The 18480-nt window shown below is 43.5% G+C and overlaps 2 protein-coding genes across 3 annotated transcripts in view; one reads left to right on the top strand and one right to left on the bottom strand.

Annotated features, from left to right (window-relative positions):
* LOC147023358 (docking protein 5-like) overlaps window positions 1-10502 on the top strand; it is a 41552-nt gene extending 31050 nt beyond the window's left edge. The window contains exons 4-8 of one of the 2 annotated variants that reach the window (XM_085888692.1): window positions 26-142; window positions 1159-1348; window positions 1484-1622; window positions 1861-2002; window positions 9972-10502. In XM_085888692.1, coding sequence (XP_085744818.1) covers window positions 26-142; window positions 1159-1348; window positions 1484-1622; window positions 1861-1989 — 575 coding nt within the window. In that variant the 3' untranslated portion in view covers window positions 1990-2002; window positions 9972-10502. The remainder of the gene's footprint in view (window positions 1-25; window positions 143-1158; window positions 1349-1483; window positions 1623-1860; window positions 2003-9971) is intronic. The other variant, XM_085888691.1, reaches the window with a different exon arrangement.
* A 252-nt stretch (window positions 10503-10754) lies between these two features.
* Window positions 10755-18480, bottom strand: part of POLR2C (RNA polymerase II subunit C) — a 40660-nt gene continuing 32934 nt past the window's right edge. Inside the window, exons 7-9 of the mRNA XM_085888693.1 lie at window positions 13310-13478; window positions 13137-13211; window positions 10755-11233 (exon numbers count right to left, since the gene is read on the bottom strand). Coding sequence (XP_085744819.1) covers window positions 11089-11233; window positions 13137-13211; window positions 13310-13478 — 389 coding nt within the window. The 3' untranslated portion in view covers window positions 10755-11088. The remainder of the gene's footprint in view (window positions 11234-13136; window positions 13212-13309; window positions 13479-18480) is intronic.

Below are 18480 nucleotides of genomic sequence, written 5' to 3'. Positions count from 1 at the left end.
AATAATCATAAATACTGTTTGGCAGAGCGTGAGGCAGAGGCCTGGTGCAAAGTGCTGTCACAAGGAGAATTGGGGCTCACGTTCGGGGTTGGACGGGGAGAACCAGACCTCTTGGTTACGGGAGCACAGCGGGAGCAGCAAGGTGAAACAAATCCACACTTATTTTTGATCTCTTGTATTTGCCACGCCAACATTCAAAATACAAGGACAACACTGTCCTAATATTCTTGTCCTTTCCCCCCCATCTTCATTCCTTCATTACTGTAATATCCATTTCTCCTATCAGTTTGTACTGCAGTCAAATTCAGCACAATTTGCCCATCTTTATTTACATGTATTTACTTTTGCTTTTACAAAAAGTAAAACATGTGCTAAAGCGGAAGAAATTTTTTTCTGCAGCTTTAAAAAATAGGTTAAAACTTTTAATTCCATTTTTACAGGGGCCAAGGCTCATGGAGGAGCTGTTACAGAAATTACACACACACCTGCATATAACGCAAGCCAACACCGGCCTTGATTTCAATGACGTAACTTCCCATAGCTCACCAGGTGCTGGAGCTATTATCTTGTCCGCAGTCAACAGGGCGATTCAGGAAAAAATCCTCCTCCGCTCACCATGGAATGCCAACCTGTGCTTGTTTGTCCGTGCTCCATCCTTTTTAAACGCTGGGTGTCAAGCAACGAAGCAGCACGCACCATTTAAAAGTCTTTGGTATGACCTGGCTGGGATCGGGTTTGTCCTGCCAACTTCACACACTCGTAGTGAACACTCCAACCATAATGGCACCGAGTCTGGTTTTAAAATAAAGTTTTACATCCGAGATGACAAAGTTCCACAGAAGGATGGGGTGTGTATTTAAATAACATACATCTGCATATTTTATTCCAAATTATATATTCTTGTTGTATATTGAAAGATTTAAACGACATATTTACACGCGTCTTGGGCTATCGTATCACATTCATAAAACCTTTTGAACATTGTGGTGATGTCAAATGCATTCACCTTCCCTATCCTTGCTCCTATCTCTTCTGAACCTGCATTCCATCCGACATAATTGAATGATTTTACATTTTCCACCTTTTCATTTTTGCACAACTTTCTTTTCTGACTAGTCCTTTCTAAATTTTGTTCCCTTGCTCCTCCTCTCCACCAAGAACGATTTCCAGTGATTCTGCTCCCATCCTCGGCACTGGACGTATCTGGTGCTTGTCGGCTACAAATCGCACCTGAACACATCCACCTGTGGGATTCTGGAGATCCCCTGCGTCGGCTTCTCTCCTGGCCTCTCTCGTCTCTGCGCAGATACGGAAGAGATGCATCACATTTCACATTTGAAGCTGGCAGGTCAGCAAGGGGCACAACAGACGAGCGATGATATCGATTGTCTTTGGAGGAGTTTCTCCAAAGTAGTGGCTTCAGAGTTGTAATTGTGGTGGGGTCTTATTGGTAAACACTTTACACGTGTCTTGATCAACACAGGTCGTGCCACACAGGTGAGGGTTTGTTCACGTTTGAGACACCCCTCGGGGAGCAGATCTACCAGCATGTGCATGCAGCAACCCTCGCTATTGCGGTTCAGCAACAACGCTGCCGAGAACAGTTGGAGGCACAAGGACAGGTTTGACTCTCACCCCTCACCTCATGCAACCAGCTGTGTCATCACTCAAAGGTGAATTGCATTGGTGTGACAAGGATAAGAGACAATGGACGATTACTCAGACAACGGGCGTTATAAGAAGCAATTGACACATCCATTATTTTGCTTCAGTGAAGATCTGATTTAACCTGATTGCATCAGCACATATTCATTCAGGCTGTGTCGTGCGTTATTTTTGTCATTCTCGTTGCTGGGACAGGCTGAGCGGTTGGCAACACGCCCAGCTGTGATGCTACCTCGTAGTGCCTACTGGTGGCACATCACACAGCAACATCGTAACCGTGGTATGCTGCACAGCGCAGTCAACCATTCGGATGCATCGTTGTGATTGATTACATACGGTATGCTTCCGGTAGTGTTTTGTGTTGTGCGGTATCACCGTGAGAGTGGCGACATCAACCTTATCACAGACTCGTCAGATTTCCATCAATTCAAATTCTCAATATTCACCCCCATAGTTGATTGGTACAGGGTGGAATTTTCAAAGTTGTATTTTTTTTCTCCATCCACCCAATGTGAATAGCAGGCAAGGCTACTTTGCATGGTAAGTAAAAAAAAAAAAAAATACCATAATAGGCTTTGTACAGTGTGCAAATTTTAAAAAAAAAACATTTTTAAGGCATAACCTTTGCTTGTGCACTGCTATTCAATTATTCCTGATCCTTTTTCTCAATCCTCATTGCTGCTTCTGGGTACTACTACTACTACTACTTTCAGGAAGTCAATTACTCCCTTAGGGTGGCAGAATTGGGATCCTCGGGTCCAAAGTTCAAATCCTGCTCAGCCGTGGAATTAATACAAGGTGGGGTTGACTCAGCCTGTGATCTTTCTGAGGTTCGCAAAACGAGTACCAGCTTGTTGGGATGGATGATTGAGCCATTCGAGTATCCTGCGTCGGAGTGGCGACCCGTCCAGGATTGTGCCCAACAGCCCAGGAGACTGCTTCGGCAGTAGCGATCGATGCTCGGTGCAGAGTATGGTCCAAATGTAATGGAATTATTCCCACCTTTTGGGATCGGCTAGGGAATGTTGGCCTAAAATATTTCACAAACCAACCTGATGCTCGACTGAAGGTGGCAGCAATTTGTAATTTGTTCAAGATGCCAGCGATAACTCACAGCTGCCTTCTTCATGAAGGAAACGGTGGGATATTTAACATTTCGGATGACCAGTGCTGTGAGATGGATGTGAGTTTAACACCCTTCCGATGAACGACGCACACTTTACCTCGTCCTGCATGTGAAACACCAGGATTGCAGTTTATGTACGTGCCTTAACGCCATTACATATTCGCTGAAGCCAGGACCAGTTATGTATATGGAAGGTTATGCGTCTGTGCAAAAAGCGATATTCAGTCCTGCGCTCATCTACCTCTCATCCTTGCCCAACAGTATGGTGCATAAAATTTACAATCCAAGCCCTACGCTAATGTCGATCGGTAACAACACAGCCTTCTTCGGTGCACATATAAACAGGATAAATTAGCCGAATGTGTCCATCGTTACATGGAAGAAATCTAACCTACTCGAGCACACGGTCAATGCTATCTTAACACATTTGAGATATGCATGCCCTCTCCTCCATACAACAGTATAGTGCAGTTTGTTTTGTAATGTATAATGCTTTTCAATGCATGCTGTATGCAAGGTAAATATGAGTAATAGGATGAAGGAAATAGAGTTGAAAGAACAAAGCAAGTAAAAGTACAATGGGATACAGATTCGTTGGTTTGTGGCAGTTTATAGGGTAGTGAAACTCAAGATTGTGAATACAGTTCATTTCATTTATCAACAGGCACCGATTGTTAATCCATCACTTAAAAAAAAAAATCCCTCCTTCCTGACTTAAACCACGAAACCTCATCCCCACCCCTCCCTTTTTCTTGAAAAGCTAACAATATATCTGTCTGTCTGTGTACTATGTTCAATGTAAAGCATCGGTTCTGCCGAAGAAGTTTCTTGGCTAGGATTACCATTCCAACGCACGGTACTTCATTGAATGTGCAGGAATTTGTAACTTGTTCAGGATACTGGCGATAACTCGCTACTCTTCAGGAAAGCCACCGAGGTATTTTTAACATCCTCCAAATAATGCCGGTAAATGGGTCATCCAGTTTTACGTCCATCCGAGGGACGGGCACAATCATTGATCAATCACCCTGCCCAGCCTGTGAAACACCATAATGACCGTTTATAGCTGGGTGGGGATTCAAACAGGCTAGACAGCTCAGAGGTGTGTTTGGGTCGCATTGACAGAGCTAAATCATACCGGCTATTTCGCCAGCTCCAATAATATATGCAACCAGTAATTGTATTTGTGGCATCACTTGAGGCCAAAATGTTCAGAAAAAAAATAAAGTACAAGCAAATTCAAGTAAATATTACTGAAATAACAAATCAGACACAACCAGATGTCTTTCAACAGTGGCTTTCTTTCCCACTTCCACTTTAATAAATTAATTGGAGATTCGAAATGTGGGGAAAAAAAAAATGTTAAAACATGCCGAAAATTGACCGAGTGCTCTCCCTCTCTCCCTCTTTTCCTCTTTTCCTCTTTTCCTCTCTCTCTTCCACCACCCCTCCCTTTGTTCATTTGCCAAGAACTATACATGGCACACACACCATTCAAAAAGCATGAGGAATGAAACACTCAAGTTCAAGGGATGCCAGTGTTTGTTTATTCTTCAAGTGAAAGCAGATGGAACTAGAGGGGAGCACTCGGCAGAGTGCAAAACCTCTGCCGCAAATACTACTGGGTCACTTAAGTGAACCTGATATCCTATTCATTGTCGGTCAAAACGGATCAGACTCTACTGAACCACGATTGAATAAAGTAAACTAGTTCGACGCGCAGGTAGAAATGCCAAAAAAAAAATCAAAATTTTTTTGAAAAAAAAGGTGTAAAATTTCTGGGTTTTTTTCTCTAACAAATTTTTTTGTTGTTGTTGGAAATCATTTAAAACATGTAGAAATGCAAAAACAAAAATTCAAATATTTTTTTCAAAATGGCCGCCATAGTGGCCATATTGGACTTTAGACCAAGTACAAAATCTAATGGCATGATCCTTGGCAAAAAAACATTTTTAAGGCATAACTTTTGCTTGTGCACTGCTATTCAATTATTCCTAATCCCTTTTCTCAATCCTCATTGCTGCTTCTGGGTACTACTACTACTACTACTGGTAGTCTGGATGGTGTCCAAAGTCCTGAGTGAGTGGAGGCCTATTGTATGCACATTCTCGACAATGGAAGACCATCGGTCTGCTCACCATGCCATAATCATGTCACCATCAAGGAAGTCATCCTGCCACATCATCATTTACCTCAAGTCACCTCTTTGGGGGATCCTGCGACCACAGAGCCTATGATGATGGGGGTCAGCAGTGACATCTTTCAGTGAACAAGGAATGATGACAAGCTGAGTCGATGATTTTTTAAGTTTGTTTTTACGCTGATTTTATCAAAGTATGGATAATTATCCAAGGAGTGCGAAATGCCATATAGCCTATATGACGTTATATTGTTCCTGGAATCCCAAGCTGTTTTGACCGAGTGAATTCACACAACATTCACACGTACAGGAAGACCATACCTAATCCCCCCACCAAGTTTCGTCAAAATCCGTCCAGGAGTTTTTTCCGTAATACTGTTCACAAACAAACAAAAAAAAACTTGCCAAAAGGTGACCACGTGTGACTTCTTTAAGGTCACACTGAGGTGAACAGAGCTGCTATCCACCAGGAGCGACTCCTTGAGGAATATCTGCCTACGAGAGATTCCGATGAGAATCGTTCTACAGAGTAACCATGAAAAAAAAATCAGTTTTTTCGTCATGACGTCAGAGCGTCAAACTTTTGACAGATCTGGAAAGCACTTATCAAGCGCTTTCATATGAGGTATTACTCGATATGGTATCTAAGATTTCAAAATTTGACCTTGGGGTCAAAAACTGTCGACCTCCAGCGCTAACCATGAAGGTCAAGGCCGATCGCCACCAAAAATTAATCAGCTGAGCGCCAGATCATGAACTATATTCCCATGAAGTTTGAAGACGATCCGATCAAAATTACTCAAAAAATAAGGGTTTCGTCGACTGCCCTGAACTGCGACAAAGTGACCTTGAAAATTTTATGCGCTGAAAGGGACCTCTATAGGACTCTGATATGTGAAGTTACAAAAATTTTCAATGATAACTGTGCTCTGCAGAGTGATCGATACGTGATTACAGACAAACAAAAAAACATACAAGCTGACTAACATATCTTGCAAAAACTTCGTTTTGGCAAGATAACAAGCCGGAAGGCGACGAGGGATTCACTGGGATCGAAGCGCTGGATACGATGCTTTTCATTGTGACTGATCCACTGACGAAGATTCATTGCCAAGACATATTGGTTCATATACAATTGTTCCTCTGCCTGGCAAGATTTTTCCGATTGCGTATTTTGCCAACTGGCACTCCTCATAAAAAATGACGGTAAATAGACACGCTATTTTTGAAGGACTGCCATTTGAAAAATAATCAGTTTGCTGGTTTGTGCTGTGGAGCCTCGTGTTGCAGACACACAAACAAACACACACACACACACACACACACACACACACACACACACACACACACACACACACACACACACACACACACACACACACACACACACACACACGCGGAAAACCCGATAAACTTCTCTCAATGCTCTTGATTGACCACACCTCCTGAGTCACAATATTTTTCATAAGTCACGCCCACTTTCCTACACCACTCCCACTTTTCATCAACCACGTCCACTTTCCATACGCTCCGCCCACTTTCCTAAGCCCCTCATAAAAATGACGGTAAATAGACACCTGATTTTTGAAGGACTACCATTTGAAAAATAAAACCTCAATCAAAAATCGGCTCGAGTAAAATTTTCTGAATATCTCGAAGTGTTTAATTCCGAAGTCTCATTTCTCTACATTCAAAACTGAAGGACAAGTATTGAAAATACTGTACGCGGTTTTTCGGCAACGAAATTCAAACGCGCACATTCCTAGTATATATTCCACATGTTGGCAAAGTTTCATCGAAATTGGTTCGCTGGTTCGTGCTGTGGAGCCTCGCGTTGCAGACACACATACACACAGACAGACAGCGGAAAACCCGACAATAAGGGATATCTAGCATATATATATAGCGAATCCAACAAACAAGCAGACAGGGGTGAAAACAGTAACCTCCGTCCATCTTCGATGGCAGAGGTTAATTAGAAAAACATTTCTGACTTAGTATGGGTTATATACTTGTATATCGAGTTAGTGTGTACCGATTTATTGTATCTCCTTTTTATAACTTGCAATAGCTCTCTCCCTCACACCTTCCCTTCCCCTTAGTACAGAGCATGTGGCAAACTGGACCAAGAAGCCCACATTTAACGTTCACCTTGATGGATGTCAATGTCAAAAGCAGCAATTGATGCATTAAATATGAAATGCATAAACATATTGCAACATGCTTGGGAAAAGAAAGAGGGTGTGGTGGTGGTGTTGCAGGGGGTTGGAGAGGTCCCTAGTTCTGTAAGGGTCTTAACTAGTCATACCCATTTGTTGATAGCATATCCCTTCCCCCAAGCAGGAGTTACTGAATTAAACCACTTGCACTGTTCCACACGTACAGGTGTAAATCGTAAATGGTCTCCCCATTCTTTCTGGGTGGGGGGAGTGATGAAGGGGAATTATTTTATGTCCATGATGACCTGCCTCTGGGTACCTTGAACATGATTGCAAAATTTGGTGGATTGGCCCAACTGTTTTCGATCGTATAATTATCAGAATTATTAACACTTAACCTTATTCCATTGCCACTCCATTGTCCTTATTTATGACAAGGCTGGGACTGGCAAGATAGCCAAGAGCTGTGCACACTCTCCTCTGAGCTGTCCCGTCTGAGTTCACATCTCAACCCAGCTATAAACTTGCCTTGGTATTTTGCAGGCAGAGCGATTCATCAATGTTCGATGTACCTCAAGTGGATGTTAAACTGGACGTCCTATCTGCCAGTGTTACTCTGTGGACGCTAAAGATCCTTGGTGGTGTGTTTCCCAAAGAGAAGACGAGTTAGCAGTGACACACTAAACAAATGGCATTCCTGCTCTCACGTACAGACAGCACAGCTGTGTCCAAAATAATTACGAGGGCACCGTCATAGCTATTTTTGTGATTATCACAGATATAAAAGAAAAGTGTAAAACCAGAATGACAATCTGTAAACCACCTACCTCTGCCAGGCTGAACAGTTTGTTTTGTATCCCACTGATCGGCTGGATCTGGATCTGCACTTGAATCAAAATTGAATCGCCTTGTTCGTGTTACTGAACCAACTCATCCACCGAGTATTGTCATAACTCGTCCACAACTTTTTTGAAACATCATGCTTTACTGAATATCATTTTTGGCCCCATCTCTCAATGGTGAAGAGTCACTGAAAAATTAATTCTCATATCCAGCCGGACCTTCAACAAAATCGAGTAGATTCATCCTTCGAACACACCAAACCTGTCCACCACGTTTTGTCCGAATGCCTCCATAACTTTGAGATATTGTATTATAAAGGGTGTGTCAATAAAAGGTTAACTGCTTCAAATGACCTTTGTACTTTTAGTTAACACCTTAATTATTTTTTGTTTTGCAGGAGTGATCAATGATCTTTGGAGAAGTCATTCAAGCATAACTAAAGGATTCTATCATAAAAATGATTTTTCTATGGAGCAAACAGTAAACATTGTCAAGTGGTATTTTGAGACCAAATCAATTGCTTCCGTCCAGCCGAGGTTCTGTACTGAATATGGAGTGAATCCCAGAAACAAGCCAAGCAAGCCAGCCATTTGGAAACTTGTGAAAAAGTTAAAGTGAAGGGACGATTCTCAACATTAACAAAGGAAGGTCCGGTCGCCCAAGAAGTGTACGGTGTGAAGGAAACATGGAACGAGTTTGAGTCAGTCATGCAAAGTCTGAAGAAATCGCATCGACAAAGATCGGCTGAACTGGGTCTCACTCCCAGCAGTATCAGAAGAATAATGAAACAAGATTTAAACCTCTTTCCTTACCACATCACAACAGCCCATAAATTGACCAATGGGGATAAAGCAGCACGAGTCGCCATGTGTGAGATGCTGCAGCAGAAGATGGAGGGCAAACCCAAATTGGATTTGCGATGAGTGGTTTAGTGACGAGGCACACTTTCACGTCAATGGTGCTGTCAATTCACACAACAACATTTTCTGGGGAAGTCAAAGTCCAGATGAGGTTGAAGTGAAGTCACTTAATGGTCGGAAAGTCACTGCTTTTGTGGCTGTCAGCTACAGAGGTGTGTTTGGGCCGTATTGGTTTGAAGACAAAAATGGAAGAACGGTCACCATCAATCAAGAACAATACCGGTCGATTGTCAACGCATTTTACGAAGACTTGAAGCAATCGATGAGCACTGCAGCCCTCCGGCGACAGTGGTTCATGCAAGCCGGTGCTACCCCGCATTCAGCCAACAAAAGAATTATCTTTCTGCGTCAAAAATTCAGACGAGTTCTCAGTTTGTGTATGGAAAATGAATGGTCTCCACACAGCCCCGACCTCAATCTACTGGATTTTTTTCCTCTGGGGAGCTTGTAAGGGTAACATCAACAAGGAACACCCCAGATCTGAACCTGATCTGAAGGCAGCAGTTGAAGCTTATGTTCAGACAGGAACCATGAAAACTTGCAGAAACGTCATTGAAAACTTCACAATTCATGTGAATGCATGTTGTGAACATGGGGATACTCACATCGAACATCTCAACTATAAGCGCATTAATGCATAATGAGTTTCATTTCTCCACGATTTGGTTTTCATCTTCCGAGTTAATTTTTTGTTTTATTACTCAGTGTTTTGGTTAATAACGTTTTGAAGTAGTTAACCTTTTATTGACACACCCTGTGTATCATTTTTAGCCCGATCACTCAATGGTGGAGAATCACTTAAAATGCTCGGATCCGGATCTTCACCAAAATTGAACCAATTCTTCCTTATCACACCCAACCTGTCCACCAAATTTCATCCGAATCCATCCACAACTTTGAGGTATCCTGTTCAGACAGACAGACAGACAAAGACACAGGGGTGAAAACAACCTCCGTCCACCTTTGGTGGCGGAGGTAACAAATGTGAAATTTCATATGCTGAAAAGGTTTCTGTGCTCACTGTTTGGCTGACATTTTGCAGGAATCACAACACTACTATAAAATTGCACACATGCTATGAACAATAAATATGGTGTGTGTGTATGTGCTGTCCTCAGGTCACCAGGAAAATAGCCACTGTGTACCACATGGTCCTTCACTGGCTCTTCCTCAGACACTGCCTTCTACTGCCGTGTGACATCACCACTCCTTCAGCATTTCTCTTCTTATGTAGCATGACGCCACGAGAAATAGCTGTGGGGTTGTTTTTTTTTTTCCCGCACTGACATTGCCGAAGCGCTTGTTAACTGCAGCACATTCCCATCCAGCCTGGTTTGAAAGACTATTTACCGGATTACAGACTGGTGTTAAAATCAGTATTTTAAGCCTGTTGTAGCTCTATCCTAGATGATTTGGGCTTATGTTGCTGGAGATACTCCAGATACAATTCAGGCATTTAAAAAAAAAAGAAGAAAAGATTTCTTACAATTTGCGAAAGGCTATGAGAAGTTGTATCTCATCAGAATCGGTCTCGGTACTGGTCAGACAGCCCGTTTCCCAAACTTCCTGTCCGACATCAAGTTACAAATCGCACATTGTTGAGGGTACGAGTGACTGAGCATTCTTCCTCATTTTAATCCTCAGCCTTCACACACATTCTCAAGATTTGCCTTGTGTGCTGAGGATGTCTATGTTCATAAGGACTCAAATTTATTTTTAAATCAACCCAAAAGAATGTTTTTCCTTTGCACATGCTGTATGTTCTTCATAGTGGTGCTTGGAATCCAAAATAAATGACACGATACTACTTGAATGCCAATCTCGCTTCATTTAAAATACTATTGACCGTTTTCAATCGACTTGCAACTTTGATTGCTCCATTGTACCATGTAAACAGTACATTTAATGTGCCAAACATTTTATTTCTGAAAATAAAAACAAATTATGTCACTGCAAAACAAAGCTTTGTACTTGGGTATTTTTTTTTCCTGCATTGTTAATAATAAACTGATGATTACAATCTTTGAAGCGATTATGTATAGCTGTTACCACAAGATAGCCACTAACTAAGGTAGTCAAACAACTATGGCCTGTACAAGTTGGATTCATCTTAAAAATTGTCAAAACATGAAGCCAACTCCACGATGAGCGACTTGCGACGGCAAAAATCAGCCGAGAAGGGGGAACTAAAATACGATGAGGAAGAATCGCGAACACAGCCGGTACATCTTTTTTCTAATTTATTGTCAATACATCACTCTGGATTTCATGGCTCAGCTGTGTCTGCAGATCACTCAACTTCTTCTTCAACACACCCAAGGCCATCATCACAATATTCTCTGGACGCAGTGCACCTGAGGTTTCCACGTTGAAGTAGAACCTATGGCAGGTAGAGGTTGTTGAACAAACTTTTAATGCTTGTGCGAAACCACTCGGCAACCATTCTTGCTCGTTAATAAACATTATAGCATTAGGAAGGAGAATGTAAATGTCTTCCCCCCCCCCCCCCCCCCGCTACAGGAGCAAGGCTCATGGAAGAGCAAGATAAAACTGACAGTGGGACAAACAAGAAGAGAGAAGGAAGAAACACTGAAACTAGTAAGTAAAATGGTTGGGTAAGGAAAGGTTAATAAAGATCATGGGTCAGAATTGGGGGTGAAGAGATAATGGTGCGCTGCTTGCTTGAAGCCCTGAAGGGAAGAATAAAACAGCCTCTGGAAGGTGGTTCCATAGATGGGAAAAGTGAGGAATAAAGGAGTTGAGGTGTGCAGTGGGCTTGGATTCTGGAAGAGGCCTAGAAGCTCAAGAAACAGTTTTTTCCAGTGGATGACCAAGGAGATGAGTGGATAGGTTTGTTTGACAATATTCATTCCAGAGTGATAAATAATCATGGTGTTCGCTTAACAGTTAAGGTGGCTGGCTTAATACCTTAGGGTCTTGAGTTCAAGCCCCTGGCGTGCTGTTTATTTAACACAAGGTGGGTTGACTCAGTCTGTCATCCTGAGGTCGGCAAAATGAGTACAATTGAGTACAAAAAAATGAGTACAATGAGTACAAAAATATTACCCCCGGTTGGGGGTGACGGTCATTTCTGAAGCTCTGTTGATGTGGATCTCTGATCGGCTTAGAATGGCTTCGATGTCGTCTTGTCTTTTGGTTCAACGTACAGACGAAAGCCCGGGAGTAAAAAGGATAGAAAACCTCAGAAATCAAACTACATTTCTGAGTTATCCGGAGATAGATTTTGAAAACGGTTGATTTGGAACATTTATGATCAATGTGTCTGCAAAAGGATAGAAACCGGACCTCAGAAATCAAACTGCATTTCTGAGTCATAAATAGCGGATGATATTTTGACAATGGATGATTTCACACGTTTACAGCATCGGTGACCTTGACCTTGACCTTCAATCAGGTCGAAAGTCATACTGTCGTACATCACTCATCGACCCCTACCGACATACCAAGTTTCATCAAGATCGGGCGAAATTTTTTTGACCGTATCACATCGATGATTTTTCCAACTTTGAAGACACGTGACTCAATAACTCGGATGAATTTTAAAAAACCGGCCTGACCAAATTTAGATATTATTCCATATTATCAGAATCCGAAGAAATTTCGAAGATCGGATCACAAACGGCGGAGGAGATAGATTTTGAAAATGGACGATTTGGCAACTTTGGAGTGGCCTTGACCTTGACCTTCAATCGTGTCAAAAGTCATACCGTCGTGCATCCCTCATCGACCCCTACCTAGATACCAAGTTTCATCAAGATTGGGTGAATTTTTTTTTGACCGTATCACATCGACGATTTTTTCCAATTTTGAAGACACGTGACTTGATAACCAGGACGAATTTCAAAAAACCGGCCTGAACAAATTTAGATATTGTTCCATATTATCAGAATCCGAAGGAATTTCAAAGATCGGATCATAAACGGCGGAGGAGATAGATTTTGAAAATGGACAATTTTGCATCTTTGGAGTGATGTTGACGTTGACCTTCAATCGGGTCAAAGGTCATACTGTTGCATCCCTCATCGACATCTACCCACACACCAAATATCAAGAAAATCGGAAGAAAAAATGGGGACGTATGTACGTACGTAGGAACGGACGGACATCGAGACTGATTTTATAAGGTGATCTCTAACGAGATGACAAAAAAAAATGAGTACAAAAGAAGAACACCACAATGGCCTAATTAAAATGATGAAGGGAAGACATGCACAAGTTAAGGGTGACTTGTGGGGGTTTCTTTGTTTATTTTTGCACCAAACCTGTTAGGAACTCCGCTGGGGTCATACGGTGCTTGGCTTTCATCTTCATCCAACTCCGAGTACTCGCTTTTGGGCCTGCAGTGCAAATCATGAACAGCCGTTATCCACAAAGGATGGAGTGCATCTCAGACTATTTCAAAACTCATTAAAGAATATTCCTAGTCACAACGTACCACTCCTCTGGCTTGGGAAACAGCGTGTGGCGCAGAGCGTTGTCAGGGTCATACTCAAATGCAACACCTGCTGTCGGGTTCCATTTTGCATGCTCTTTCCCAAAACCTTTCTTGGCAAAGGCTCTGAGTCTCAACTCTTGTCCTTTTCGTAATTTGACAATCAGGATGTCTGGAATAAAACAATTCATAACATTCCAAAGGGTTACTTTAGGCTAAATTTTTTAATCATTAATTTGGTCATGCAGTCACAAAATGCTGACCGATATTACACCAGCAAAAGTACTCCTCCCCAGTGACGAGAAATGCAAGCAAAAATACTCGTCCATTGTGATGGGTAAAGTTCAAGTTAATCTCAAAATTATTTCATGGATTTTTAAAATGTTAATTGTGTGCGCTCAAAAAATCTGGCCTTTTCAATTTGAGACCAGTTGGTTGCCCCGTTTGACCAAAAAAAAGTTTGACAAATTTACCTTGGTCAATTTGGCCTCAATTTACGTCCTCTATGGCCGCGGCCACATAGCCCATGTTACTTCCCGTGCAAAGTTGTATCTGTACCGAGAGTATGGAGTTTGTGGCTTTAAAGATGTGGCTGTGAACAAGGCGGACAGACAAGAGACGTATGTATGTATGTATGTATGTATGTATGTATGTATGTATGTATGTATGTATGTATGTATGTATGTATGTATGTATGTATGGTGTTAGCTTAATGGTTAGGGTGGTGGGCTTTTGGATCCCAGGGTCCTGAGTTCAAATCCCGCTCAGCTGTTGAATTAATACCAGGTGGGGTTAACTCGGCCTGTCATCCTTCCGAAGTCGGCAAAATGAGTGCCAGCTTGCTGGTATACTGTCGGAGTGGTGACCCGTCCAGGATTGTACCCAATAGCCAAGGAGACTGCTTAAGCAACACCAACGCTTTGCACAGAGTATGGTCCCAATCTCCTATATATATATATATATATATATATATATATATATATATATATATATATATATATATATATATATATATATATATATATATATATATATATATATATATATATACACACAGCTCTGGAAAAAAATCAAGAGACCACTGCAAAATAATCAGTATTTCTGGTTTTACTATTTGTAGTTATGTGTTTGAGTAAAATGAACATTTTTGTTTTATTCTATAAACTACTGACAACATTTCTCCCAAATTCCGAATAAAAATATTGTCATTTAGAGCATTTATTTGCAGAAAACGACAACTGGTCAAAATAACAACGATTCGGTGTTTTCAGACCTCAAATAATACAAACAAAACAAGTTCATATTCATTTTTAAACAACACAATATGCACTAATGTTTTCACTGAGGAAGAGTTCAGAAATCAATATTTTGTGGAATAACCCTGATTTTCAGATTTGCCTTCCCAGAGGAGAACGCAAGTTGTTTTAAAGCAACTGCCTCCTCTCGGATTCAGAGAGAAACAAGAGCAGGAGGATGGGTAAGATAATAATTGAAGACGAGGTGGGATGAATCTGTGCACAAGACAGAGCAGGTTTCTGGGGAAGAATTCCTAGGCAGAATTAATGTCAGTGGCGGTGCATATCGGAGACCAGTCCTGAAGTATACAAGAAATGAATAAATAAATACATAAATTGTCCCCCTTTTTCCCATTAAAACAATCCCCCAACATTCATGTCATTTTCCAGGAATGAAACCCCCGCAAATGTCTGTCTTACAATATATTTGTAAGTTCAGTGCCAATTACGCCTCTGCCCACGTATGCTTCATTTCGCAGTGCAGTCATAGACAAACTTATCAAGAATCATGAAGTATTCTGGATGACCAAGCTAATCACTTTATTCTTGAAATGTGCTGAAAGAGAACAAGCTACCAGACTTCATGTAAATAAATGCAGCTGTGCAATGAAAGGCAATTGGTATAATTTGCTGGTAACCATCTGAGAATGGCCTCAAAAATCATGCTTCAGGACAGAAATACCGAGTTCAGAAGATTCATCTGCTGCCAATTTGGGTAGTTGTGGTGCTGTTTATTTGCTTCAAAATGTATTTGACTCACCTAAAGCAGTAAAGAAGGTTGGCAGACCAACACAACTCAGCACGCTTAAAGAGAGGGAGGTTGGAGGAAGACTGATCATGTCTAAGATGTGGAAGGTGTGGTGTAGTGCAACATGGGGGGTGCAGTGGCATGCAAGAGGAGAATGTGAATGCGAGTCAGTGTGTTCGTTCCTTCGGTTCGGCCCATAAAAGATCAGTCAGGCTTCGCCCACGTTAATGCTCTTTTATGTGTTCACAGTAGACGAGATAGATGGAAAGAAAGATGGAAGAAGAAGATGCATCAGGAGAGAGTCCCTATTCTATCTGTGTAAATGTCTGTAAGTGTAAATGTCTGTACCTCTTGGGGATCGCTCAAACAGAGCAGCCTCATCTCGTGGCAGTGGTGTGCGATCCCCCCTCCCTGCTCGATTACGGGGACTCAAGGCGCCTTTCACTCCACACCGACCAGCTTGCTAACTGCCTGCTTGTCGATCTTGCCTGGCTCCGCTTTCCTTTGGCGGCAGCACCAACAGCCCCAAACACAAAGGCAAGCAGCAGCAATGACCAGCAAGCAGGGCGAACAGGATGGACTCATGCAGGCAAGCAGACTGACTGAACGACCCACGAGCAGGCTGACTGGAAGTGCGAATGACACAAAAAGAGCACGACCCTAAAGAGGAGAGCGAACTGATGCCGCTCTATCCTTTTTCATGACCCAAAGAGAGGGGCCAAGGATCGCATCTCGACGAGCCACAGGCAAAATCCCGCTCCGCGATTGGGTCACAGCGGCCATAGCCATGCCCCGGCAGGCTTCGGAGATGGAAAATGGCTCAGTCACTCGCCGACCTTGGCACGGTTTGGAGTTCCGAGCTTTTCATGGGGCCGCGATCTTCGGACTTGTGCTCCAGCCCTGAAAATGCGCTGCCCTTCAGTCTAGTATGGAATTGCAGCGAAATTCCTGTGCTACCTGTGGGTCACTCCACGAGCCGCAGCACACGTCCACGCCTCACGTTACGCCCTGGAACAGTTCAACCCGCGTCCGCTCCGGGTCCCTTGAGGTTTTGGCGTGGATTTGATGACCATGGGGCAATTATCAGGTCACGTCAGGTATGGGAGCATGCACCAGAGCAGCGCATCGCTGCGTCTACTTTCCGCCGGTACTCCAAGGGCCTCAGTCTGGCCATCGCCCAGGCAGATATCTGGCCCATCGCCATCTACTTGAGATGCCGATCAACCTGCTGCAACCACGAGTCACGTGATTGGCCCCTTGGCCTCCTCCACTCACGAGGCCCCCTCACTGAGAGAATCTGGTGAGCAGGATCAGTGTCAGGAAAATGAGCCACATGTCCGTACAGCCGCAGATGATGCTCACGGACTATGCAGGTAACAAATCTCATTTAAGTCTCTCAGCAACCGCTTGTTGGACACAAAGTCCGACCAGCGATAGCCAAGGATTCTCCGAAGAGACCTAGTACCAAAGGAATTAAGTCTCCATCTCAGATTCCTGGTCAGAGTTCGTCTCACACCCATAGAGCAAGACTGGAAGCACCAAGGACCCAAAGACTCGGACTTTCATCCTCCCACACAGGTACCAGCAGCGCCACACCCCATGATCCAGAGAATCCATGACTCCATAGGCCTGACCCAGACATCTGTTGACCTCTGGCTCACAGCCAGCAGAGACATGAATATCAATGCCAAGGGAAGTGAATCTCTCCACGACCTCAACATCCTCACCACAAACAGGTACAGAGAGGATAGCAGCATCCAAGATGTCATTGAAAGTCTGGATCTTAGTTTTGACCCAGGAAAGCCGTAACACCAGCGGCTCCGACTCCTCATTCAGCACCTCGAGGGCCCCCAAAAGGATATCCAGAGTTTCCGCAAAGATGACTGCTTCATCTGCAAAATCAAGGTCAGAGATCTTGACATTCCCAAACGATGCAGCGCAGGCTTGATCTCTCAGACATCCTTCCCAGAATCCAGTCCATACAAGTGCTGAAAAGTATGGGGGCCAGGACACACCCCTGACAAACTCCAGTAACAACTGCAAACAAGTCGGAGATGGCACCACCACATCTCACAGCACTCTCAGTACCAGAGTATAGTTCAGACATCAGATCGATCAGTTTTGGTGACACCCCACGAAGACCAAGAATCCTCCAAAGGACATCCCGATTCATTGAATCGAACGCTTTACAGAGATCAACATAGGCTGCAAGCAGCCCCTGCCGGAACTCTCGTCGCGTTCGGTGAGGACACGAAGAGCAAGGATACGGTCAATCGTTGACCTCTTTGGTGTAAAGCCTGACTGCTCTGGATGCTGGTGCTCAAGCAGATAGCGGCGAACCCTATCGAGAATTATTCGAGCAAAGACCTTGCCCTGCACTGAGAACATTGCCACCCCTCGGTAGTTGTTGCAGTCTTGGCGATCACCCTCCCCTTTCAAGAGAGATACAACAAAGCCCCTCTTACAGTCAGTTGGGATGATGCCTGTGCTCCAGGCAGAGCACAAAACTGCATGCAATGACATGAGTGCAGCATTTCCACCAGCCTTGAGAAGTTCAGCATGGATGCCACAGATCCCTGGAGCTTTACCCCGTTTCAACCGGTTCACCGCAGCCTGTGTTTCCACAAACGAAGGTGGACCACAGTTGATTGGAGGGTCACAGCAACAAGGATTGTGACACACCTGACGTCCAACTCGACAGCTGGTGGATCAGCCTGGTACAACTGCTCAAAGTAACCGGCCCAGCGGGCCTGCACTTCAGACTCCTGTCAAGAGCCCACCACCCACTCCTCCAAGAGCCCACCACCCTACACTGAGGAACGGGCTTCAACGCACGCAATGCGTGAATTCCCCTGTAAGCAGGATGAGAATCACGACCACAGGTGATGCTCGAACCTCTCACAGATTCCTCACACATAGCCTCCTTGTTCACCCTTAGTGCACGCAGTTTTACGCCTCAGCTCCCTGAACAGCTCAGCTGTGCCATTCAGCCTGTCTCTGCGACTGGTCAATGGTATCCAGTGTCCCTTGAGACACAAAATTCTTCTTCGCCCTTCGGTGAGTTCCAAGACATCGACCGGCAACATCAAGGACGGTGGTCTTGAAGGCACTCCACAACTCTTCAGGATCCC

The sequence above is a fragment of the Eptatretus burgeri genome, chromosome 7 (assembly GCF_056783735.1).
Source record: "Eptatretus burgeri isolate ZD-2024b chromosome 7, Ebu_testis_v1, whole genome shotgun sequence".
NCBI classification, from domain to species: Eukaryota; Metazoa; Chordata; class Myxini; order Myxiniformes; family Myxinidae; genus Eptatretus; species Eptatretus burgeri.
This window is presented reverse-complemented; position numbering and strand designations above follow the sequence as displayed.